This window comes from Podarcis muralis, chromosome 3 (assembly GCF_964188315.1).
Source record: "Podarcis muralis chromosome 3, rPodMur119.hap1.1, whole genome shotgun sequence".
In the NCBI taxonomy this organism is placed as follows: Eukaryota; Metazoa; Chordata; class Lepidosauria; order Squamata; family Lacertidae; genus Podarcis; species Podarcis muralis.
In genome coordinates, this window is record NC_135657.1 from 57193856 (window position 1) to 57220495 (window position 26640).

At 45.0% G+C, this 26640-nt stretch overlaps 1 protein-coding gene across 4 annotated transcripts in view; it reads right to left on the reverse strand.

Moving 5' to 3' along the window:
• SASH1 (SAM and SH3 domain containing 1) overlaps nucleotides 1-26640 on the reverse strand; it is a 548281-nt gene that overhangs the window by 182088 nt on the left and 339553 nt on the right. Inside the window, exon 1 of one of the 4 annotated variants that reach the window (XM_077925915.1) lies at nucleotides 10102-10238. The exons of the other annotated variants lie outside the window; for them this stretch is intronic. Coding sequence (XP_077782041.1) covers nucleotides 10102-10143 — 42 coding nt within the window. The 5' untranslated portion in view covers nucleotides 10144-10238. Of the gene's footprint in view, nucleotides 1-10101; nucleotides 10239-26640 lie in introns of those variants that run through there. 4 annotated transcript variants of the gene reach the window in all.

Consider the following 26640-nt stretch of genomic DNA (forward strand, 5'->3'; position numbering starts at 1 on the left):
AGGAACAAGTCCCTATGTTCCTGTTGCTTGATAGGGGAATATTTAAACTGTAAGTATTCAAAGTTGTTCAGGATTGTTAGAATAGTTCCCAAACTATGTTTTGGAAAACTAGAATGGCCTTTTTTGTCATGCAGGTAAAGTGAACTAATTTGTGCCAGCCTCTCTTAAGAATATGCCATAAAGTGTTGGGGCTTCGACTTGGAATGCCATGGGTCTTAGTGTTCTAGCTTTTAGGTAAAATGAACAGCATGAGATCTCACTGAGATGTATGATCTCAATTTACCCTAATTTACGCACAGTAGTGACAATTGTATCAAGAGCTAAAAAGCCAGTCTCTTTTTCTACTCAAGTACCAGTTTTATAATAGAACTATTTAATGCCCCTGTCAATTCAAGTCCACTAGTACCATGCTCTTTTTAAGCTAATGATAAACCCAAGCATTATAAAGACAGCCAGGGAGAACTAAACAAAGGCTCATACAGTCTCACCAGATCTGAGCAAAGCTGAGTTACGTAGCTTCAGCTAAAGCTCTAATGACAGAAGCCATATCAACAGACATGAAGCCAACTGCAACCAGTTTAATGTTATAATAGCTTCCCTCATGCAAATGTAAGAGCTGTGCTTTGTGAGGAAGCTGAGAGTTTTCTGTGGTGGTTGCTTATCCTCACAGGCTGGATGCTGAAAGAGAGACAAAGAGGCAGGACAACTGCTCAGGCAGATCTTCTGGCCATGACAATAAGAGGAGGACTAGAGAAAGCAGTCCTGTGTGGCTTGACAGGACCTCATTGACGCCTAAGGCGACTTGATTCTGTTGGGCTTGTGCAGTACTCCCTCCAAGTCATCAGCAGTGCAGAGCTGCCAGCAGAGATCAGACCAACAGTTCCCTTTAGAAGCTTCTCTATGGGTGCAGTCAGTCAGACACCAAGGCTCTTCCAGTCTGGTTCTGAGGTCTCTTATGCAGACCTATGATTTCTCTGGTCAAACTATATTAGTTAAAGTGGCTTACATAGTTTGGTTAGCTGGAGGTGTATCCAAGATACTCTGAACTGATTACTTCTGTGGTTTTGAACATCATAGGTAAGAGGCAAAGTGATTCTGACATGGCTGCTAAATGTGGCTAAAACATTCCACCCCAGAGAAGGCGATAAACCAGAAATACAAAATGTTAGTGCACCCACTCTCTTGTGCAGGAATACAAGATCAGATGCGATATTCGTTTTCCTATTCGGCCACACTTAGCATTGATAGGATTAAAAAATGTCGTTAAGCCAGCTTTGAAGCCAGTTTTGATGGCAAGTACAAAACGTTTACCAAATCGAACACACATACTCCTTTATCATCCTACCTATTATCACCTACATTGGCATGAATGGGGTCTCATGAGCTACATTTGTGGAAGGAATGGTTGCACCAGGTAGTTAAAAGCAAGACTGTAGCCCTCTTCTAGTGTTCAAACTCACATATTTCCCATAATGTGAGAAGGGAACAGTAGGAGTCATGTTCCCTACATGCACTGGAGTTGGGAAAGGTCTGGAGCAGGGAGCCATGCTGAGTGTTCTAAATCATGTGGGTACCCTACATACATAGAGCAAGATTTTTGTTTCAGACTTCCACCCATAATACATGTAAAGCGATGGAGACGTGATGGAGAGGGTGGGGCCAATGAGTGCGTCTCCACTCCTGCCTCTTCATGTAATGTGTGAATCTGAGCATCTGAAAATGATTCTGAAATGCACTTTACTCAACGTCATTTAATTGCATTACCAAATGCAGGTGGAAAGTAGCATAACTCATATGGAGGGTGGGGAGACAGAGAGGGGAGATGTGCACAATACCAGATTAAAATGCAGACAGGCCATTCTTTTGCTCTAATCAGATCACTGGTCTAGGGGGAAATGCATCAAAGTGCAGCATTTCATAAAAACACACACAACAGGATAGATACCACAAATGGTCACAAAAACAGAGTGAGCATGCTAATAGCTAGCCAGGGTTTTCTTTGCAGTGGGAGTAGTAGTTGAGGCCAGATTTGCAGGGCAGGGGATGTTGGCCAAATCAATAGGGGGAGTTGGGGTGTAGGGAACTACTCAAGAAAAACTGAGCTCCCAAGCAGTGCTGGCTGCCACTAGACTAGAGTGAACATTTTAAACACTTTAAAAATCTTGCTGCACCATTCAGACACCAGTTCATGCCTTCCTCCTCGCCTCCCCCCAGCCTCACAGTGCCACCTGAAGCAGCCACACAGCTGGCTGTGCTCCCAATATCTTAACTCTCCTTCTTAATTCAATCATGCAGAATATTAGTGAATAATTACATGAAAATGTTACTCGATTAGATTTTTTAAAATAGAAAGGTAAAGGGACTCCTGACCATTAGGTCCAGTCGCAGATGACTCTGTACTGTACCTCAATTCTCTTATGGGGGGGGGGGGGAATGGTATCTACTTTCTTTTAAGTAGACAAATAATCATGTCATATGTGTAATCATTTCTACAAAACCAGTTACCAACTTCCTGATTTTTAAAAGTCAAATTATTTTCTGTCTGGATTAATAATGAACATGTTTTTCATATTCCTCATCATCACTCTTTTTTTATCCTGAGAGCAATTTATCACTATGCACTGAACTCAAGGGGGAAAAAAGAAAAGAAAAATGAAACCTTTTGTTTTGATGTAATAGCTGGGAAAACTGTTAAATGAGAAACAAAACAGATTTTTAAAAGTGAAAGGATATGCTTCAAATCTTTTACAACTGCTGGACGGTTGCCACCACAATGGAGCTGCAAAATGAGGACTTTAAAAGGTAACTCATGAAAGCAAGTTCCCCCAGAGATTTTCAAAGAGGGACATAACATGCTGCATTTCCTCTTCATATTAAATTAAACACATGTAAATTGCAATATGTGTGGTATGAATTTGGGAAAACACTCATAGATAAGGGGATATTTGTTCCTTTATCTTGATTTACTTATTAGTTTGTTCCTAAATCCTAATCCTATTTCAAAGACTAAATCTGGGTTACAAACTTAGCTTGAGACTCTCCAGATGATGTTGGACTCCAACCCCCATCTGCCCCAGCCACCATGGGCAATGATCAGGGATGACTGGAGTTACGGCCAACAACATCTACAATGTCCATAGGTTAGCCATTTCTGATCTAAATCAAGCAGTAGTTGAGGCTGACATTTAACAATTTGTCCAAGGCCACACAAACAAAGCCAAATTTGTGCATGCATTAGATTTTGGTTATGTTTTCTGCTGGAGTAGGTGCTATTTCTTCAAAGTAGGGTGCAATAAACATCTTCCTTAAGAACAACAACAATAAAGTTTGCCCCTAATGAATTCCCACAGTTTAGTACCAGTTTACAAATTGGAAATACATAGCGTTAGATCCAGAGTCGCATGAGTGGACAGCTTACATAATCATGCACTCTCCAAGTAATTACTGTGGGTCAGGGGACCATTCAGAATATTGTGGGGTTGGGTGCAGTGCATACCAGCAAAACCAGGCGAAGTCCCTCAGGACTGCTTCTCAGTGCCATGGGGGCTGAACTGAGTAGCAAAACCCAGCTGCACAAATGGACTTCTTCATTGCTCTATGTGGTAACTATTGCCACAAAGAGAGCTGTACATCAACAGGAGCTCACCATGATATGATGGTATTACCGTATATCTTTCCTTTGGGGTATTTGCAGAAAAATGACTTGAATAAGAACATAAGAGGCCCTCACTGGGGCAGGCCAATGGCCCATCTAGTCCATCATCCTGTTCTTGTAGCAGCCAAACAGATGCCCATGTGAAGCTTGAAAGCAGTACCTGAGGGCAACAGCACTCTCCCCGCCCCATTCTTTCATTGCAGCATGAGGCTTACTTTCTTCAGTAAACACACCCTGCATGGTAGAGGGGAGGAGAGCAGTGGCAGATCAGGCCCTGATTGGTGGCCACTAGTGTATTTTTCGGGGAACACATCTGTTTATACACTGTTTTATATTTTCTGGTTGTGTGTGTTTCAAGCCTCCCCTTCCTTTATGGACTGAGCACATATCTCTGTGCATGTCTCCGACAGTGTAGCTCTGGTCCCAGCACAATGTGAGCATAGAATTGCTCTATCTGTGATTCTGATAGGGGTAATCATACTGTGCTGCAAGGGATGCTCAAAGCACCATAATGTTGAAGGATTATGCTTAGAATGGAAATTATGAGGATTCTGGGTCTGGTACTGCAGACAAATAGAAAGGACAAAAGCTCAGTATATTCCTCACACTTGACTAGTTGCACTGGGAGCTGTTTTTGTCTTGCAATTTATGTTACTGTCAGTTCTTGTCATGATTAATTTCTCTTGCAGCTATTCCATATAAGACAAGTGAAGCTTAGCTATTTTAATTCCAGAAGACCAGTCAGATTTTGACTGGCTCATGCAGTTTGCACACTGACTTGCTTCTTCCAGTTCTCTACTGCCTGAAGAAGCCAAGCAGTGCTGAGGAAGGTGAGCAGGCTCTATCTACACTATTTAGCTTGTTTCTTTACTGCCATAAAATATTCCTTTGGCAGTGGGAAAGTGATGAACTGTGTACTGGTGGCCCATCCTCTGAAGAATATTTTCCAGAGGACTTTGTACAGTAGCTGAAGTGTCCCAGATCTGTGATTAGTCCATCAAATATCAAGCACTATTTGTGTCACCTCAAAATGCACCCATTAATTTAAATATTATGCCTTTTCAGTTTGGGGTGGACTCACATCCAGCTATTCATCAAGTTTTAAGGAGCAAATGGTTTTTAGGATGTAGCATATAGAGTAAAAAGCCCGTCCAAAAGAGATACGAAAGCTCTGTGTTTTGGAAGTCTTGGTATGGATATGTGTATACACCTGTGCATGTAGAAGCCCTAAAGTCAGTTGCTGAACAGCAAATGGATCATACTGTTGACTTAGAAGGAAGAGCTTTAGACTTTCACACCAGTACCAAGAGCTGCACTGCCAGACCCTTTGAACCGTAACACAATGGTGCTATTAGAAACCCACCCCCACAACTATCGTATTTCACTTGTCAGTGAAATATCAAGCTGCAAACCTGCATTTGACTTTTGCGGGTGTTTTTTGTTTTTGTTTTGTTTGCTAATGGGCGCTTCTACAGAGTGTTCCTTATAAGCTTTCCATCCTCTTCTGAATGTGCTTTAGTGAGATAAGTCCTAATGAATACAATGTTTCACCTGCCTAGTATATTGAGAAAGTGCAGATGACTGAACTGGGACTGAAATGACAGAGGTTTAAATGCCACGTCCAAAAAGAAGCTTGGATTTAAAGGCCAGGTATGCAAACCAGTTCCTTAATATGTGGATGTTCTCTTGATGCTGAAAGAATTGAGTGGCATTGATAAATCACCCTATTCAAGTGCTTGATAGCAGAATTCAAATATTTATGGAAATGTCCAATTAAGGCCTGAAAGAAGCAACAAACAGTGCCTCACCAATGAGTATAAGTTGGAAATCAGTGATGACAGAAATTGGGAAATAAGAGATACCTATAATTTGAACATAAATGGAAAATGCAAAGAGCTGAGAAGCAACCAGATTACACAAAATAATATTCCTATCTAAACAGCCACAGTTGTATGCTAATAGTGACTATACCAGTATTTGCCAAACTGGTGTCATGGACTAAAAATCCCATCAGTCCCATTTTCAGCTGCCCATGCTGGTTGGGACTGATGGGAGTTGTACTACAAAACATCCAAGTTGGCAATGGCTGGGCTATTTAGTTCGTCATTCTTATACCAAACTAGACTATTGCTTCATCTAGTTTAGTACTGGCTACACTAGAAGTAGCCAATGTGATGCTGTCCAAATGTTGATGGACAGCAGGTCCCATCATACCTAAGCATTGGCTATGTTGGCTGGGGTTGATGGAAGCTGGAGTCTTGTAGATCACCATGTTGACTACTTCTGGTCTATACTGATTGGCTGTGACTCTCCAGAGTTTCAGATTAGGAGCTTTCCCAACACTATCTATGGATGCCAGGGATTGAATCTAGGACCCTATATTAGCATTACACGCTACCCATCCCCCAAGCTGATTCTTTTCCTGAAGGGGTACATCTGCTGTCACTTTTAAATGTCAAATGATGCTAGTAAATATGGCACATCAAAGCTGCAGTTGTATGCACCAGGGGGCAGGCCCCACTGAAAACAATCAGACTTATTTAAAAGAAAACATGTATAGGATTAGGCTGCAATGCTACTTGTTACTTAATGTAATGTGTCTTCTGTTTGTGGTACCACTTCTTCTTTTCTTCAGAAATATTCAGTCAATGCCTTGTTTTCTTTACAAGCCTTTTGCTATTTATTCCAGAAAAAATGTATCCCAACACACAAAAACAAAAAATGTTCGAAAGAAGAAATGGTGGACAGAATGCCAGCTGACAATTATGCTATTTGGAATAAATCTATAGACAGCAGCAGCTCCATCATCCACTAGTCTTGCATATCTCCAATTTGAGAAAACTCATCTCACATAACTGCAGCAGCTGTTACTGTTTGGATTGAGAATAGTAATAAGCCATATGGTATGCAAGAAATCCCCATACATATTCTCACATGGACAAATATTATTATTGCACAGGATAAACACATCACTATATTGACTTTTCTCTGGGGAAGCATACAGCCTTCAACCTAATTTTAAAAATATTGCCTGCTTCCCAGTGAGCCAATTGTCTAAAAGGAATGCATTTAGTTAACCAAAATAAGTTACTTAAGGTCTGAATTTCAGGGACACTTTTAACATTGTAATTAGATTTAAGCATTACTGTAGTAAAAAACCCAAGCATAAAGTAATCCCAAGCAGCCTTTAGGGAGAGATATTGGCAAAGGGGAACAGGCTTTTAAGTGTCTTTTAAGAAGATGTAGGTGCAGAAAATTTGTCAGTCCAGGAACTGTGTCAGATATAGGAGCTGGTGAATCAGGAGGAACAATGACCGCTTGATATGGCTGCAAGATAGGTGTGCAGGTGAAGGAGATTGCAGTGGAACTCCCCAGGACAATGGCCGAAGTGTGTGTATCACAATTACAGCGGAGCTAAGGCAGGATATTAATACCAGCATATGGGCATTTATGACTTGATCCCTTCCTATGGAAAGCTGCACATACATATATGTTCTTAGAAAACAATATACTATGTCTCCTAAGTGTTCACGTCAGTCAAGTAACATTGGTTGGGAATTCAGTTGTAACTGAGTGCAGAAGAATAAGCTTCTCAAATGGCATAGAAGGGACTCCAGTCCTACTGCAAGATTGAAAGTGTCATCTATTGACAATAAAGGCACAGAATTTTTCATTTTTCTCTCTCCAGAGATTTCACTTAGGGCCTGGTCTGTGTGCATATATTATTTGTTTTCAAGTTTACTGCTGCACTACCTGATATTTGAGACAGAGAATGTGGTGACTGTGCCTAGGGAAAACTCGAAACCAAAGGATGGAAGGGTATTTCCAGTAGGAGCTTTCAACATTGGACTCAGACTTTAAAAAACAAACAAACAAACAAACAAACAAACAAAAACCTCTAATACTGACCACATGCAATCTTGACAGCGTCAATCTTAGAGTGAACAATAGCATTATTGTTCCACATTTGCTCCATTTCCCCTTTACAGTTCTTGCTTCAAAACCGTCTTCCTAAATGCCAAGAGACCTCTGGGTGGAAAATTAATTCTGCAAAGAACACTTAACGGCTATATAATGATTGCCTGTAATTTACCACTGAAGCTAATTAAAGGGGAAGAGGGCTGAGCTCTTTGAACTGCTCATACAACTGCAAGTCTGGCACTGTTAGCTGAAAGCCTACCTGCAGATCTTAACTGCATGCTTTCCTGATCTGCATTTGAGTACTACTACTGTGGGGAGATCTGGTATCAAAGCATGATATCTTTCCCTCTATAAACTAGCAAACAGAGATCCTGCAACAAATGTGGGATAAGAAGTAACAAGGTTGTTTTTTTTTTTTTAAAGCACAGCATGAATATTTCAGTACAGCCAGAAGCTTAGGATATTGTGACATAGTGGGGCACTACAAAAACCTGTAGGAATAGAGAGAACCAGTGGGAAACAATTATCTCTGAATATAAAACTATATAGGAAGGGCAGCGAAGGACATGCTGGAGGTGGTATCACCTTGTTCATCAAAGAGGGCACGGAATTCAGCAAGCTAGGAATCCCAAAAGGTACAGATTCATTGTAGGTGGTGAAACTTGCCTTGATTCTGCTTACGGTACTTGAGCATCCTGTTTTCCACTGCTCACTAACCTATTCCCATTCCTCATAGGGCAAAGAATTGACCCAGGGGACCAGGGAGAGGGTAACTGATAGGTGAAGAGTTCTCCCTTGCAGACGACAAAGGCTCACTGGGACCCTCCTTCCCCCAACTGTTTGAAAAGTCGAATGTGCTGCTAGCATTGCTATGTTGCCAGCATCTTTCTTTTCAAACTGTTGAGGCCCAGCGGACCTCTTCCTGTCTCTCAGATATTTCATCTTCACCTATTGAAAACTATAGAAATTTAAAGTGTTCCACTTTAGTTGGTTTGTGCCCTTCTTTCTTAGGTAAGAAAAAAAGACATTTATATTATTGTTCAACAACAATTCTCTTGGGATGTCTTAATTATTTCACCCCCTGAAACAACTAAAGACATATTCAACCTTCTGTTCCACGGTCCCTGGGACCTGATGGCCCCTTCATGAGAGTTGACCTTGGAGGGTGGGAGAGATCTAATCTTGGATGCCTTCTTCCCTCTGCCATGGAAATTTCTGTAGCCCTTTCTTCCTGACCTCAAAGCTCTGATATCGCTAGGGTTGAAAAGGGGGCATGCCAGAGAAGGACCAGGGGAAGGCACTGGATCCAATATCATCCTAGTAGTTCTCTGACATGCCCCCAAACCAGGAAAAAGCTACACCAACCCAGAAGCTGCCATAGCTCACTTTCCTCCCACAGTACTCAGTGGGATTCCCCCCAAAAGATAATCTGAAAAAGATGTAGAAGTGCAATAACAGTCCTCTGCCTTGCTTCTGCTTCTGCCTTAGCAACAAGCACGTCTACTTGTACAAGTAGAACCACCTATGTTTTTTAGATCCTTGCTATCTGCTTGAGCCCTCCATGCCATGTGCCAGAGGCTCCCTAATCCCCAGAACCAGCTTTTCAGGTGGAGGACTTAGACAGGCATGGGGGGCGGGCCTCAGTGAAAATGGATGGACTAAGTTGCATGGGTGGAAGTGGATACAACTCAATGAGGACACAATCCCAAGGCCTTTTTCTCTCTCCCCTCCTCCTTAATTTCAAACATGGCCCAAACCTGATATACATGCACAGCAGATATATTTGTTGACATAGACAGTTATAAAGAAACACATAAAATATATGGAAACAAACACCAAGGTATCCTGGGACAGACATTTGCATCTGGTACTTGCTCAGCAAAATAGTTAATCTGGTTTTAATAAGAAAAGATATATCAGGAGGTCCTGCTAATTGCAGGTCATCCACACCATATTACACAAATAGTTTCCCCTCCCCCACTTCAATCTTTTGAAGGGCAGAAAAATCAAATAGCTACCTGTTACTTTGAGTCTTGCTTTGGTCAGGGCTGTTGTATTATTAGTGTCAGTGACAGACTCCCAGTGCTAGAAAAGCAGCTTTTAATTGATTTAAAACACACACACAAATAATTTTACTGTATTCCACTAAAACAAATTCACCAACTACTTTCTTCAACAGTTTCATTCAGGGAGATATAAACCTAAAGTAAAGCTGTTATTTCAACAGATGCACACACAGAGAGATATATTTTAAATTCCAGTAAAGAAATCAGTTTCATTTGTTATATTCTATTCTTAAAAGTGGTTATAATACTGCGTTAAAAGAAAGCTTTATTTTACATTTCAAGACCAATGGGAAATTATAGTTAATCCTCAGTACAAAAACACTGAAAGACTGATAACGAATTTTTTCCATTTTGAGATAGCCTGGATCCTTTAAACAGCACAACCACTTTCATCTGAGATTCCTAAACTTGTAAATTTCCAAAGTAAACACACTTTTACTCAGCATCCATTTTACTTACCACTTCCCTCTCAAACACAGACTTGCTTGCAAAAGTATCCATAATGAAAAGCGAATGCCATTTATCTTTTCCTTTTCAGAAAGGAAACGTTTCACTGCCAGAAGAGAATTATGAACAGAATTTACTGAGCACTTCCTGACTCAAAGAGACTCCGTGGCAAATGAGTTTAGAACGATCTGGGTTGTGGCATTTTATTTTGTGATTCAAATGTTAAGTATGTCTCACTTGACTGGATGCTTGCAAAACATGTAATAAGGAAACAAGGAAAGAATAGACACCCCCCCAGCATTATTCATATTTGAAAATGTTCGGCTCAAGTTACCATGTGTCATTCAGCTTGGCCACTCCTACATATACTGTTTCTCATATGCAAAATCCAACCTCTTAGTGAGTGTTATGAGGAAGGAAACCAAATATCAGACCAGATGTTTGTAATTAGATACTGCATGTTCAATGTGAATGAAAGTACATAACATACAAACTTTTTGTGCACTTTAGGAATGTTGCATGGAAAATTAAGGGAGCTGTTATAAGAGGCGTTACTTCTTTTAAACTTTCTGCAAATGCCTGGTGCTTTTGCATGGGAGTAAAACACTCAGCTGAATCCAATGCCATGCCCTAACTTGCTGGAAACAATTATTTCTACATTTTAGATGCAATATCATTCTTGCAATTAGCAACTGCAGGAATAGCTTCTAAAAAGCAAATTGTTGATATGGGGTCATCAGTTTGGATGAGGAGCTTGACATGGAGAGCCTTTAAGCCTTTGTCCTCTGCAGTAGTCCTGATCTAGATTGAGACCCCCGTTACTGCTATTTGCATTGGAAGTTTTATTTCCAAGGTAAATGTGAGTTGCTAATCTAGTTGGCCTCTAATCACCACCACAAAATTTCTTTAGTTATATCAGAGTTTCTTATGTAGTTTGCTCTCCCAGATTGATTTTGCTTTAACAATTAGCTGGCATGGAGGGGAGGGCGGGACAAGCTGGTTCAGGACTGTGATCTGGGTGGATATGTAGCTGTAGGCTAGTATAGAAGGCAGCATGCTTCTGAATACCAGTTTCTGGAAACCACAGGAAGGGAGATTGCTCTTTTGCTTGGGTCCTGCTTGTGGGTTTCACACAGGCATCTGGTTGGCCACTGTGAGAACAGGATGCTGGACCAGATGGGCTATTGACCTGATCCAGCAGGCTCTTCTTATGTTCTTAAGAACATTGTGCTCATATAGAATTGTGTTGCTAGATAGACGGTGTTCTTTCTCACTATTGCCTCTTGTGCGCTGGCTAGAGCTAATATGTATGGGAAACGTCCTGCAGCCTCAGGACCAAGAGATAGTACTTGGTTGGGAGCAGTAGTGCTTACTGATATCAGTGTTTATTTTAAATAGTTCTACAGCATAATCCTATGCTCTGCAGCAGAGTGTCAGTGGAGTGTAGGACTGGATTTCAGCTCCCATTGCTGGCACAAGAATAAATACCTGTTGGTCTGCTAGTCTTTGACCATTCCACCAGGCATCCTTCATTCTAACCAGTTGAGCAGAAAAGGGTGGCATCTTCCACTACTTACAAATTATTAAAATGGTAGAGTGGTATTAGAGTAGTGTTTCCTTCCCCAACATGGTGCCCTCCAGATGTTTTGAACTATGACTCACACCAGCCCCAGCCCCAGCCAGTATCACCAAGGATCAAGAATAATGGAAGTTACAACCCAACACATCTAGAGGGCACCATGTTGGGGAAGCCTGGAGTAGCCTATTAGAGTGGTAATGGTCCCTAACCAATGGCACAACACTGAGATACTGCTGCAAAGGGGTTTTAGTGGAAGTTTATAAGCCAAGTAGGTCGTGGCTGAAGACCTTTGAGCCCCTTTGCTTTGGACACAATTATGCTAGAAGTGGTGCATGTTTCAGCTTGCTCTGAAGCAGCTAAATGAGACGATGTGATCAGGCTGTAAATCTCTTAATTATTAGTCTAAAACAGCCAGATAATTGTTAAAAAGGGAGGAGGTTTCAGCACAATATTTGTAGTTTGCTGCACAGCAAAAGTTCTTCATTTTCAAAAATGCCAAAATTCAGCTTATGAAATGCAGCTTTTTTATTTTTATTTATTTTTTATTCTTTCCCCCTCCCCTCCCCTCCCCTCCTTTGAAATCTGCAGCCAAGCCACTGAATCTCTCTTATTTGGCCTCACATTTTGTCAAACACAGACAACATTGTCTCTTTGCAAGGAATTGTGAACCCTCTGGCCTTGCCAATTACAGTCAGGATGTCTCCAGTGCTTTATTTATTGTTTAGAACTGGGTGAATATAGGCCAAAGAGTTTCAAATATTTCCTTTAACTCAGCTCTTTAGCCCAATGTCCGATCATTTGTATTCTCGTCCCTACAGAGTTCTTGTATTGTACCTTGCCTTCTGTTCTTTAATTGAATGGATTATCAGCTTCCTGCATAGCGCCAGTAATTATGTTTAGAAAAGTAAGGATGCAGATTTGTACTTTAAACAGGAGGAGTGTATTTATTATAAGGAATACAAAATAGCTATTCTTTGTTTGTTTTGCATATGCTTCTGCTATACTTAGCAGTAGAAAAATGCCAATGAAAATAAAGCAAAACTGACTTAGACTGCAATCCTAACCCCACTTACCTGGCAGTAAACCTCAGTGAACATAGTTGGATTTATTGCCAAGTAAAAATCCATAGGATTGTGTTGTTTGTTCAGTTTTGGTTTGTAGATGTCCTTGCCAGACAATGGGAAGAATTTCAGTTGAAAGTAAAGAACGGAAGGTATTCTAAATAGAATTAAAGAAGAACTGACTGTAGACTTCAAAATCTCCTGATTTCTTTTTAAAACCTGAGCTTTTCTGATGAGGAAACAGGCTATTTCCTCAAGATCACAGTGACCATCCATCAAACATCTTTTTATGCTTACTGAGAACGAGGCAAAGTAATTCAGTGAAAAGTCTGAAGTTCAATTGCAGCCTTTTGCAGAAAACTAGCAAAGGGTGAGAAATGAATCATCTTTATGCACCATTTCTGTAGTACTCTTTTTTTATTGATCTACTCACAAAAAGAGGTTTGAACATTTTGAAAGCCAACTCAATGCCTTTGATCATACACAACTCAGAGATTTCTTAAACCTATAGCATGCAGTTGCTTATACCACAAGTAGAATTTTTAATATAGTTTTATTCCAATAGAAGAGGGAATGGGCCCTTTATAATGCAGCTTCAGGGCCAGTTCACATGATCCTTAGTTATGTGAAGGGCTGTTTCCTTTTATTTAGAATGACCAATCACTATCTAAGTTCAAACAGTATTCTAAACTATGGGGGAAGGGGATGCCCCCCAGTATAAAAATTAAGGACAGCTGTCTGCAAATGTCATTAAAAAAAACCCCTGATTACAGTTACGTAATGACTTTTCTGTTTGCATCTCCAGAGCCCTTTTAGCACCGAATTCTAAAATGTGGAGAAAGAAAACAATCTGTCTTTTGAAGGAGTTGTAGTAGACCTGCTGGCATTAAAAAACATAACATCATTTTTATTATACGAAAACAAATAAGGCAAAGTGAAATACCTTTGTTGTTTTTTTCCTTGCTTTTATACAAGTAGACCCAAGTACAATAATGGCTGTCCAACAAAATGTGCTCCAACATCTCTGCTCTTTCCTCAAGCTGCCTGCTCCCCACTCAACTTATTCCTTTCACAGTCATTAATTGCATACTGCTACCAATTATCATAATTACGATGCCCAGGCTGTGCCCTTGATTGATCCTAGAAGTGAACACAATTTATACACAAGAGAGCTTCTGAGGGAAATATAAACAAGTTATTTGACTTTGGAACAAACCCTTTAAAAATAAATCAGAATAATAGGAGTCAGTCAGTCTCTCCCCTCTGTCTCTTTTAACCTGTCATATCATATTTTTATACACAGTTTTCTCAGACTAGTACTGCAGAAACTTGCTGTGATCCTATTAACATAGCCATCAAGCACTATGGGAAGACTTTTATGCTGTAAAGCAGGATGGACTGCCACAATGAGATTGATATGTCAAAACATGGCTAAGTCAAACATGTGAAAAGCTAAATCATTAGGATTGTTCACGCAACAAATTATATACAATTTCTGGAAAAGGAGGAACGGGTTTGTGTCTGCAGGCCATCCAGATCTAAGCTTGTTGGCAGAAACTAGTGAACAGTGCTCACACACTTATAAGTGTAGGCCCTGAATATGCAACTTGAACCCTGCCACTACAGACTGCACATACGCAGCCTATGTGTGTGCACCTTGTGCACTGTAGACTCTGTTTGTTAACACTGTCAAGCTATAAGAAGGATTTTGCCACAAATTAGATGCAAATGTGGTAAGACAATCTGTTCTCTGAGAGTCACTGCAGTCCTGGGCCAATTTCATGAGCAAACCAAGCCACTGCTATGAGCAACAATATTTTTCGGGGGTGCACACAAAGCTGCATATAATCAAAGGAGTGTACTTCAGGATCCCATGCAGTGATACAAATTATGCTGGTGTGTATCACTCAGATCATGTAACTCAATTGGTTTATGGCAGCAAAAAATCTTGGCTAATTCTTGAGTTCATGATAGCTTTCCTTATGATACCCATCCTTGCTCTAAAAGAAACAAGGCAGGAAATAAGCTAACTTGTGGCCTTTCAGATGCTGTTTGACTACCACTCCCATCATCTCAGATCATTGAGTATGCCAGCTAGGGCTAATGGGAGTTGGATTTGAACAACATCTGGAGGTCCACAGGTTAGCCACCCTTTGGAGAGACTCTATGATACTTCTTAACCTGTTTGAAATGTTCAGAAATGTCAATGCATTAGTATATGTTGGCACAGATTCAGAAGGCCAGTGTTTTGCACATAATAAGCAGAACCCATCAGCAATAATGGCTGCTGTCCTGCCTTCTGATCTCAATTTCCCCTCAAACTCAGAAGAGCACCATCCCGTCTTCCTGGACCTTCTAGGGAAGAAGATGTTGCTTTGCCAAACTCCTCCAGCTTGTAAGACAACACTCCTAATGCTGTCCTCCTCACCATAGGAGCTGATAACTGCCAATATTCCTTTAAGGGCACAGAAGGGGCAGGGTCAACACCAGGTCCAGATGGGCCAGATTTAATAAGATCCCTGCAATTTTGAGTTAACAGGTCTCCTCCAACCATCAGCTGTCAGAGTGCTCTGTTAGATTTTGCCCCATCAGCAAATAATTCCCCTGAGTTGTGAGGAGACAGAACAGCTACTCAGGGATACCCATGTGGTGCATTTAAAATGGGAAGAAAAATGTGTTTTAGGGAGTTAAAGCAATTAAAGTATAAGCAGTTTGGCAAGGCAAGATGAATGAGCAAACCATTGTTTCATATACCTACATTTATCTTCTTGCATGGCAGTCATATAAGCATACTAAGAATCTCCCTCTTTTCCTGCCACCCACATGAAAACTCCTGAATACAAAAGACACAAAGCCATTCTGTTCCAAACACCTGGCAAGTGTAAATTGTTCTACTACCAGAAACACAGCCTCTCCTTTCCCCTCCTAATGAAATAACAACCATCGTGTTCTAACCTGTGGAAAATTTTGAAGGGAGAAGGATGGATATGCTTCCTGCACCAGGAAGCACCCCAAAAAGAAGCACGTGGAACTAAAGTAGAGTCCTAGCTCTATGGCACACATAGCACAACCTGGAGGAGAAGAATACTTTTGTTTCATAGATTTACTGGCCACTTCCCATTATGAAAAATTTTAGTGCCAGCCCACAATTAGCATTAGGCATGCCACCCATGGACCATCTTTCCTTTGGCTCAGAAATAATCTGAGTTATTCCCTCAGTATACTGACAAGCACTTTAGCTTATTCCTAAACTTAAGCTGAATTTGCCTCTCCTGCACCGTGAAGTCTCAAATTCCCTACTACCCTGCTCAGAACCTGAAAACTTATCTAATTTGTTGAGTTCTGATCATGAAAAAAAAAATCCAAGCACATTCAACTGAATTCAACACACAAAGCCCTTCGGACCTTGCACTAATTTCTTGGGGGTGTTGGAGGTGGAGCCAGAAGCATGTGAATTGGGAAAAGTAAAGTAGTCCCAACAGTATTTGAAATACTGGTAGCATCATGTATATATTTGTTCTGAAAGTACAATTTGGGTGTGAAGAAACAAAAAGAAATTAATATGATTGACTATCGTGGTTATAGAACAGCTGTTTTATGGCAAAACTGGGAATGTATTGCATTGGGAACAGGGTTGCTATTTGCGTTTTGAAATGATACAAAAATACAAATGCAAATGCAAAGACAAATGCTGGTTCCTATGCATGAATATGTAAAGAAGAGAAAGATTTTCAGATTATGCCAACACTACCAGTTGATTCAAATCTTGTGTACCATAGAAACATGTGTGGCATCAATAATATTCCCTTAACTGTGAGATGCCAGCTCCCACTTCCAAAATACACTTCTAACGCTGTGTCTGCACATTCTTTATTAAGGACCATTGAAAATTTACTATCTGTATTCTATTTCACAGGAAATATGGTTCTAAGTGTCAAGGAACAAGACTCAGGATGATTAATTTAAGCAGCAGAGATATGTGGTGTTTAAAGACATCACCAAGATACTTTTGTCCAGCTGCACACAAGGATGTGAAACAAATTGATTGTGATGGATTTTAAGTGACAAGCAGAACTGCAGAAGGGCCTTACAATGCCATTGTAGCCACACTGGCATAAACTGCTTCATGTACCAATCATGTGTAACCATCAATAAAAACAGGGTACAAATCACATGGAATTAACTGATAAAGGAATCTCAGTCATTATTACATTAATCTGGGGGTGCATCAGGGAAAAAAAATGAAAAGACTAAAGTCAACCTTGAACTATAAAGCAACTAATTAGAACACCTACTAGATCATTAAAACATTAAAGGCACACCTTCATGCAGTGGATGAGCTTAATGCCATTGAATGTTAATCATTACAGAGCAGGGCTTCCTTCAGAGGTTAGTATCCCTGGCACCAGATGCGGCTCACAAGCTTTCAGGGTCCCACTGCTGTTCCCTGGAGACTCCTGGGCCTGCTGGTCCTCCTCTGTGCTGTCAGTGCTGGTTCACCTGCCCTTTCTGAGTGTTCAGGCAGTGGCAGAGGGTGGGATTCAGCTATGTTTTACTCAGAGTAGACTCACTTAAATGAATGAACACAACTAAGTGGCGGGGATCAGATGCAGAAAACCAACAGTGGTGAAGGTGGCAAGGAGAACGGAGCCCATCTTAACCATGGCTTTTCAGAAACTTGGAGCTGGCATAGCTGCTCAGTATCCTGGGCAAATGAATTCTATAACTGTGAAGCAGCCACAGAGGATATTCTATAATTCTATAACTGTGAAGCAGCCATGGAGGATAAAGTTCCTACTCATCTTTTTGCATGGATTTTGTCACTGCCAGGTCAAAGGCAAGCAGCAACAGATGGAGGACAAAAAGTGTAAACTGAAGGTTGGAGAGACACTCCGGATGGGCAAGATGGAGTCTCAGAGTCAGTTCTGTATAAAGTTAACATGGAAAGTCAATGGTGCAGGGACAGATGGTGCAATGCAGGCACACAGATGATAGACTGGAATGTTGGTAGGTAGAGAGACTAGCGGATAGTCTGGCAGTAATACTGGAGAGTCACAAAGTCATACCCAAATACTCCTGTCAGGGGTTCAGGAGCAGAGGCAAGGGCAAGGGAGGAAACAGAGAGCGAAGGGGAGGAGGCAGAAGAAAAGATGAGCGATGACGACGACCCGAGATCTCCGAGTCTTTCCAGTGAATCGGAGGATTCACAGAAAGGAGCACCAGTGGCCAAGGCAAGGGGGGAGTTTAGGGGGGCACCCCAGGAAGATAGAGCCAGAGGGGACTCAGAGGAGAGCAGTTGGAGATCGGGACCAGCGTCACCGCCAGAGAACAGGGAAGAGGAAGGGAGCCAGGGGGCAAGCGCTGGCAGCTCACAACAGGAGGGAGGGCACGAGTCAGGGGTGGCCACACCTCCATCTGGGAGCGAAGAGACGGTTAGACGGAAGGTGGAAGGTTGGGCGCGCGCGCCAAGTTCAAATGCACAGGAAGGCGGCGCAGTAGGCAGCCCGGAAAGAGAGCCGGGTCCTAAAGCCCGGCGCAAGGAGACAGGAGGGTCCGGGGGGTCAGCGTCAGAAGAATCCCGGAAGGAAGAGACCCAGGGGGGCAGAGGGACCCAGAGAAGAACAGTCAGGCGGAAAAGGTGGAGCAGGGCTAGGATATTAAGTTGGTGTACAAGGGGCGGAGATTCAGACGGAGCTTCGCCGATCTAGCTACTAGACGTAGAGTTGCACGCAGCAGCTTGAGAATGGAAACTGTAATTCAATAAAGACTTTTACTTAATGACCGTTGGCTAGCGTGATCCTCTGTGAGCTAGGATCTTGAAGCAACTCTGACAGTAAGCTCCGTCTCCAGAATTGTGGGCATCTACAGCCTCGAGGAGAGGAGAGAAGCAGGTGCCTACTAGCGAGCTCACGAACGGCAGCCGACATGACGGCTGAACAGCAAATAGCGGAACTCAGAGAAGCAGTGTCACAGCTGAATGCCGAGGCTCTCGCATCCAGGAAGAGAGAGGAGGACGCAGCGGCCGCCTACAGGGATCTCCAGGTCAGGTTGGAAGTGCTTACGAAGCAAGGGCAACAGACACCCAAACCAGAGGGGATTGGTTTGGGGAGACGCACAGGCGGTCTGGTCTCTCACTTCGATGGGAACCTGCAACAGTATCCCAATTTTAGAGCAGACGTGCTGTGTGCACTGCAACTGCTGAATAAAGATTTTATAGATGAGCAGGAGAAAGTGGGATTCATCATGTCCTATTTGCATGGGGATGCCAGGGCATGGCTGCGCAATTTGTGGAGGGATAACGATCCGGCGCTCCAAAATGCGAATGCCTTTATTAAAGCGATGGATGGGTGTTTTTTATCAAGGATTGACGTGGATCTTGCTCGGCAACAGATTCATGGACTGGAGCAGGGAAGGGCCAGCGTACGGCAGTACCATGCCCGCTTTTTCGCCTTGGCCAGTGCCCTAGAATGGGACAGAGATGCGACTCCTGTAAGAGACCTGTTCTGGGAGGGATTAAACAGCTCTGTGAAAGATGAAATTGCGAGGGGGGAGAGACCCCGGACCACCCAGGAGCTCGTGCAGAGGGCGCTGGCAGTGGGGGTACGGCTGGAAGGACGTCCGTGGAGCAGGGACGAAGGGCGTGGAGGGCGCGAACCAGCCAGGGGTTCCTCCTTCTTTCCCAGAGAAGCAGCACGTACGCAATCCACGCCTCCGCCAGGAGGAGGAGCTGAACTGATGGAGGTTGGAGGTGCCAGGGCTCAGTCAGCAACCAGAGCCCTAGCACCAGCAGCAGTGAAAGCGAAGCCTCCTAGAGGGAACAGGAAGTGTTACGTCTGTGAGGAGCCAGGGGATATGGCGAAAGAGTGTCCCCAGAGGCTCCGCAAGCTCACTGCAGCCTCAGCAATGGCGACTGCAGCAACGCAGCAAGGAGAACCACAGCAGGGAAACGACGCAGTCTGGCTGGAGGAAGAGGCACTGGGGCCCAGCCAGACGTATTAATGATGCAGTCCCCAGAGATTTTACAGCCCGTGAACCCCCTCCCGCCCAAACCAGTGGTGAGGCTCACCGCATCGCTCCAGCTGCCCAATGGCATCACCATGGACGTGCCAATCACCATTGACTCAGGCAGCAATGCGGACTTTATAGGGCAGGACTTTGTCAACAAGCATGCTATACAGTTGCTGCCGGCCACACTGCCCCTGCAGGTTGTCACGGTGGATGGCAGGGAGCTGCTAGGGGGGCAAGTGGTGCAGCAGACGCCACCAATGGTGATGCGACTTGGAAATCACAAAGAAGTCATCAGCTTCAACGTCACTCAATTGTCGGACACGCCCATTGTGTTGGGCATGAGTTGGCTGGACAAGCACAGCCCAACGCTGGCTTGGTACCAGAGGCAGCTGACCTTCGGCTCTTCCTTTTGTGCTGAACACTGCATCGTGCCCAGGCAGGAAGGGGAGGAAGAAGGGTCACAGCTGCTGCTAGGCACGCTGCAAGCGATTCCCCACAAGTACGCAGAATTTTTGGAAGTTTTCTGCGAGAAGGAGGCAGACAGGCTACCCCCTCACAGGCCATATGACTGCAAGATTGACCTGCTGCCAGGGGCGGCGCTGCCTAAGGGGAAACTGTATTCCATGTCAGAGGACGAACTGCAAGAACTCAAAGAGTTCATAGATCATAATTTGGAGCGCGGTTTCATCCAAGAGTCCAAGGCGGCGGGAGGCAGCCCGGTGTTCTTCGTTAAGAAGCGGGATACGCCCCAAAAGAGACTCGTAGTGGATTACAGGATCTTGAACAGTGTGACTAAGCCGTCGGACTTCCCCATGCCCCGAATTGACGACCTCCTCGCAAAGGTGCGGAAGGGCAGAGTGTTCACCAAGTTGGACCTGCGAGGGGCGTACAACCTCATTCGCATGCGGGAGGGAGATGAGTGGAAAACAGCCATGTTCACGCCACTGGGGACCTACGAATATAGAGTTATGCCTTTTGGATTGCAAAATGGCTCCCACGTTTTTCAAGCATTCATGCATCACGTGTTGGCGGGACTTCTCTACAAGACGTGCGTCTGTTTCTTAGATGACATCCTGATCTTTTCGGAGTCGCAACAGGAGCATGACAAACACGTCAAGGAAGTGCTGAACAGGCTAAAGCACCATAGGCTCTACGCCAAGCTGGAGAAGTGCCAATTTGACGTGACGGAGGTGGATTTTCTGGGCTACAAGCTGTCTGACAAGGGGCTCGCCATGGACAGCGCCAAGGTTCGAGCGGTGTTGGATTGGAAGAGCCCGCGCAACCGGAAGGAGGTCCAATGGTTTGTCGGCTTTGCGAACTTCTATCGCAAGTTTATCAAGGGCTTCGCTATGCAGACGGCGGCCATCACTGACACGCTTAGCTCCAAGAAAAAGAAGTTCATTTGGACAGAGCAGGCGGAACAGTCCTTTCAGGCACTCAAGCGTCTCTTCGCGTCGGAAGAGCAGCTGCTTCATGTCAACCCCAGCAAGCCGATGAGGGTGGAGACTGACGCCTCGGACAGAGCCGTGGGGGCGGTCCTGCTGCAGAAAGACCCGCAGGGGGTGTGGCGACCGGGAGCGTTTTACTCCAGGAAGCTCAGCAAGTCCGAGCAGAACTACACCATATGGGACAGGGAGTTGCTGGCCATTCATGCAGCGTTCAAGGCGTGGAGGCACTTTCTGATCGGCGCCAAGCACACGGTGCAGGTTTGCACGGACCACAAGAACCTAGAGCACTGGCGCACGGCACAGTTCCTGAACCAAAGGCAGATACGTTGGGCTGAGTTCTTTGCGAACTTCGACTTCCGAATAGAGTATGTCCCGGGGGACACCAACATCATGGCGGACGCTCTCTCTCGCAAGCCACAGTATCTGGAGGACGCAACGCCAGCGGCCGCCATGCACATCTTCGCACCAACAGTGTGGGCGTGCGCCGCGGCAACCGTGGATCTGGAGGCGGTGCGACGAGCGTTGCAGGGGGACTCCTTCGCGCAAGCAAAGATGGCAGAGGTGCAAAGGGGCAAGGCAGCGGCCGACGGTTTCCAGCTAAGAGATGGATTGCTCATCCGCAAAGGGGCCATCTACGTGCCGGGAGACGAACTTCGCGCCAAGGTGCTGCAGCAGCTGCACGACGCGCCCACTGCAGGGCACTTCGGCAAGGAGAAGACGGTGGAATTAGTAGCCAGGGATTTCTGGTGGCCTGGAATGAGAGGGGAGGTCGCGGACTACGTGGCGAGGTGTGACACCTGCCAGAGGGCGAAGCCAGTGCTTAGACCGCCGGCCGGACTGTTGGAACCGCTGCAAACTCCGGCCGAACCTTGGGAGAGAGTGGCCCTGGACTTTGTCACGGATCTGCCCAGCTCGAGGGGCAAGACGGCAGTGCTGGTGGTGGTGGACTTGTTCTCCAAGATGGCACATTTCATTCCGTGTGCGAAGGCGGCCACGGCGGAACAAACCGCCAAACTGTTCATAGACCACGTGTTCAAGGTTCACGGTCTGCCACGGTCTATTCTGTCCGACCGGGGGCGGCAGTTCATCTCGAATTTCTGGCAGAGGCTGATGGGCTTCCTGAACGTCAAGATCAACCTGGCGTCGGCGAGACACCCGCAGACCAACGGGCAAGCGGAGCGGGTCAATGCCATCATGCAGCAGTACTTGAGGTGTTATGCAAATCAACAGCCTGCGACGTGGGTGGATTACCTGCCGCTCGCCGAGTTCGCCTACAACAACACGAAGCACGTGTCCACGGGGGTCACACCGTTCTTCGCCAACAACGGGAGGCACCCCAGAACCTTCCCGGGACTGGAAAGGCTGGGGGAGGGGGAGCCGCAGACGGCAGATGCGTTCGCGTCGGAACTGCAGGAAGTCCACGATCAGCTGAGGCGCCACCTGGAGCTGGCCAAGCACGCATACAAGGTACAAGCGGACAAACGCAGAAGGGTTGGCGAAGAGCTCCACGTGGGAGACTGGGTCTGGTTAGCAGCCCACGCAGTGCCGGCCAGGTCGTTGGCCAAGAAGAAACTAGGGCATAAGCAACTGGGGCCCTATCAAGTCGAAGAGCAAGTCAACCCGGTGGCCTTCAGGCTGGCGCTTCCGGAGGGTTCCAGAATGCATCCGGTGTTCCACAGATCGGTGCTCACTCCCTACAAGGCACCACACAGGTTTCAGGAACCCGGAACGGCGCCGAGTCCGGTCAGAGACAGAACAGGGCACGCAGGAGTGGCACAGAAGGAGCGCATCAACGAAGTCACAGAAATTTTGGATTCCAGATGGGGGGAAGAAGGGGTAGAATACTTTCTCGCCAAGGAGGGCACCCCGGCCAGTGCGAACAGCTGGGTGCCGGGCTACGCCTTGGACGAACCTCTGCTCAAAGACGAGTTTCATGCCCTCTTCCCACATAGACTGATGCCAGCAGACTTTTTCGACGACTGGCTTTTCACGCCCACGCTTTCGGCCAGCAGGTTCCGGGGGTTCGACTCGGACGAGGACCCGACACGAGACGTCCGTTCCCCGGAGGGGTCACCCTCGGGATCTGCCTCAGAACCCTCGTATTGGTGGGACGACAGACCAGAGGAGCAGTGGCGCAGGAAGTGGCAAGAAGGTCCAGGACGAGCAACGCCGCCAGGAGGAAGTGAGGGAGAGACGGACATGGACGTTTTCGGGAACGACCCAGGTTTCGAGCACGGCGGCACAGAGATGGAAGCAGAGGTGACCGTCGTCGACGAGAGCAGGGAGGAAGAACCGGAAGACTTCGGATGGAGGCCCGCTATGGGAAGCGAACGGTACCCGACATTCGTCCCCTTGACGCAGCAGCACCCAGCTCCAGCACCGGAAGGAGGGGAAGGGGGAGTGGGGGGCTTCGAGGGGGGGATGGATGTCAGGGGTTCAGGAGCAGAGGCAAGGGCAAGGGAGGAAACAGAGAGCGAAGGGGAGGAGGCAGAAGAAAAGATGAGCGATGACGACGACCCGAGATCTCCGAGTCTTTCCAGTGAATCGGAGGATTCACAGAAAGGAGCACCAGTGGCCAAGGCAAGGGGGGAGTTTAGGGGGGCACCCCAGGAAGATAGAGCCAGAGGGGACTCAGAGGAGAGCAGTTGGAGATCGGGACCAGCGTCACCGCCAGAGAACAGGGAAGAGGAAGGGAGCCAGGGGGCAAGCGCTGGCAGCTCACAACAGGAGGGAGGGCACGAGTCAGGGGTGGCCACACCTCCATCTGGGAGCAAAGAGACGGTTAGACGGAAGGTGGAAGGTTGGGCGCGCGCGCCAAGTTCAAATGCACAGGAAGGCGGCGCAGTAGGCAGCCCGGAAAGAGAGCCGGGTCCTAAAGCCCGGCGCAAGGAGACAGGAGGGTCCGGGGGGTCAGCGTCAGAAGAATCCCGGAAGGAAGAGACCCAGGGGGGCAGAGGGACCCAGAGAAGAACAGTCAGGCGGAAAAGGTGGAGCAGGGCTAGGATATTAAGTTGGTGTACAAGGGGCGGAGATTCAGACGGAGCTTCGCCGATCTAGCTACTAGACGTAGAGTTGCACGCAGCAGCTTGAGAATGGAAACTGTAATTCAATAAAGACTTTTACTTAATGACCGTTGGCTAGCGTGATCCTCTGTGAGCTAGGATCTTGAAGCAACTCTGACAACTCCCTTGTTGTCCAGGCAAAGATCCAGACCTAAGCTGGAGCCATGCCAAGGGAGACCAAGGGGCTGCCTGGAAGCAGAGCCATCCTGAGGCCTGGGATGATGAGACTATCCTTTTCACTTACAACCTTCAGTGGATTACCAGAAAGGACACGAGTGGAACGATAAGGAGTCTCTTTGGATGAGTTCTGATTGATCTCATTTCAGAGGGAGTAGGCAGGAATTTGCAATGATTGAACCTAGGGATTCTTCTGGAAGATAGGACCAAGCAACGGAGGGCTCAGAGAAAAAGCTGAAGTCCAAAGCTCCCCACTGGGAGTCAGGGCTGCTTTTGAAGAAGCAAGATAATATGCTCTTAGCAATTCAAGCTCATTAGTAATTAAGCTGCTGTGTTCTGCACTAGTTGCAGCCTTAGCCATCATAGCCAAACTAAAAGGGCAAAAATAATAACAATTTATATGCAAATCTTTTAAAGCCCTTTCACATTTTGTAAAGATAAAAGCAAAATTAAAGCAACTCTGTGGATGTAGGTTGACTAGTTTTGCTAGTGTATAGCCTCAGTAATGAAAATTTCATTTAGCCAATTATAGAGAATATGACCAGCATGCTCAAAAGGCCGCTAAAGGCAAACAGGTGCAGAACAACCTACTTTGCAGAGGTAAGATACACTTTCTCTCTTTCCACTAGATGGCAGTAAACGTTTGTTCAGTTTCAGTGATAAAATAATGGTCATAAACAAAAATGCACAAAACGGAATTTGTTCTTTACAATCTTTAAAGGTTAATGGATTATTAAATTATGTTTACATAGTATGCTACCATGAAGTTGTAAATATTGCACTTTCAGTTTGGAAGACCATTTCTGCTTGCGTTTATGCACACGAACAGATATCACTTGGTGAGGCAAGAGGGGGTTAGCTCCAAAGCTTATACAAAATAGAAATATGGACAAAAATCCTATTAAGTCACTACAAATACACTTCCTTCTCTGACAACCTCTGCCCCCGCCCCCCACAGCCACAAAACACTCCCCTCTGTCCTATTGTTACTACATTCTCTCTCTCTCTCTCTCTCTCTCTCTCTCTCTCTCTCTCTCTTAGCCATGTTCCTACCTCCTTAATTTGAAGTCTGAGACATGATTCTACTGTCAACCATACCATGCTACTTCCAGAGTGAGGAACTGTAACCCTGCAAAACATTGCCACAAATGGTTTCTTGGGGGAAATGTTTCTACCCCAAGCTAAATTCCAAAGAAACCAAAGGAGAGTAAAATATCTCCAATCCAAACCAAGGGGGTGGTTTCAGAAGTCCTTTCCTGGACCAGTTTTTGTTTGTAAAGGCTGTGGGATATATATCCCCCTCCCTCAATAAATTAACACTGGAGAAGATAAAACACAATCCAGTGGTAAACATCAATAGATTTATTGGAATATTTGTGGGCGGGGCACTTTTTCATTTTCAAAAAGATAACCCTAGGTGGGCACTTAAATGTGTATCACCGGGTCGGTTTTTGATGAAAAGTTTTGACCCCAACACATACCATTAGCTGAAATAAGCAAATCACCTTGCATGTCATGTTCAGTTGGATTCCTTGAAATATGGCTGTTGGTTTTGGTCCTAGATGCTTCTTTGTGTACTGAAAAAAAATTAAAATGGCTGAAATTTGGGGACATTGTTTGCAGGTGACTATGTTCTAGGAGGCCTATATTGTATGGCTACCTTTTGTCAATTTTGCAACAAATACTACACTGGGGTATAATTTTACCTCCAAACTGCTTTAAAATGAATCAGATTATTGTTTTCCTAGCCCAGTATTGTCTGCTCCGATTGGCAGGAGAAAATGTCTCAGCCAATGCACAATGCAAGCTAATCACAATGAATGAAGAGGGAGAAGCTGATTAGGAGCCACTGAAACACTTTCTTGATGTGCCTCTATCCTGAAAAACTGTAATCTGTGTTGGAATTACTGGCAAGCCACATATGGCCCTGAGGGCAAGTTTAGGCATCTAACAACATGGGCTGTGTCTAAGGATGCTTAAGAAATCCAATATTTGCAAGTTCTGATACAAACTGACCTGATCTGTAGCCTCACAATGTTTTTTGTGCCTCCTGGATGCACTAATGAAGTTTTGACACCCGACCATAACAGACCCTCCAAGTGTCCCTATTTTTCAGGGACAGTCCTGGATTTACAGAAGCCATCCCAGTTTCTGATTTGATTCCGCAATGTCCCACTTTTCCTTAGAATGTCCCTATTTTCATCAGAGAAATGTTA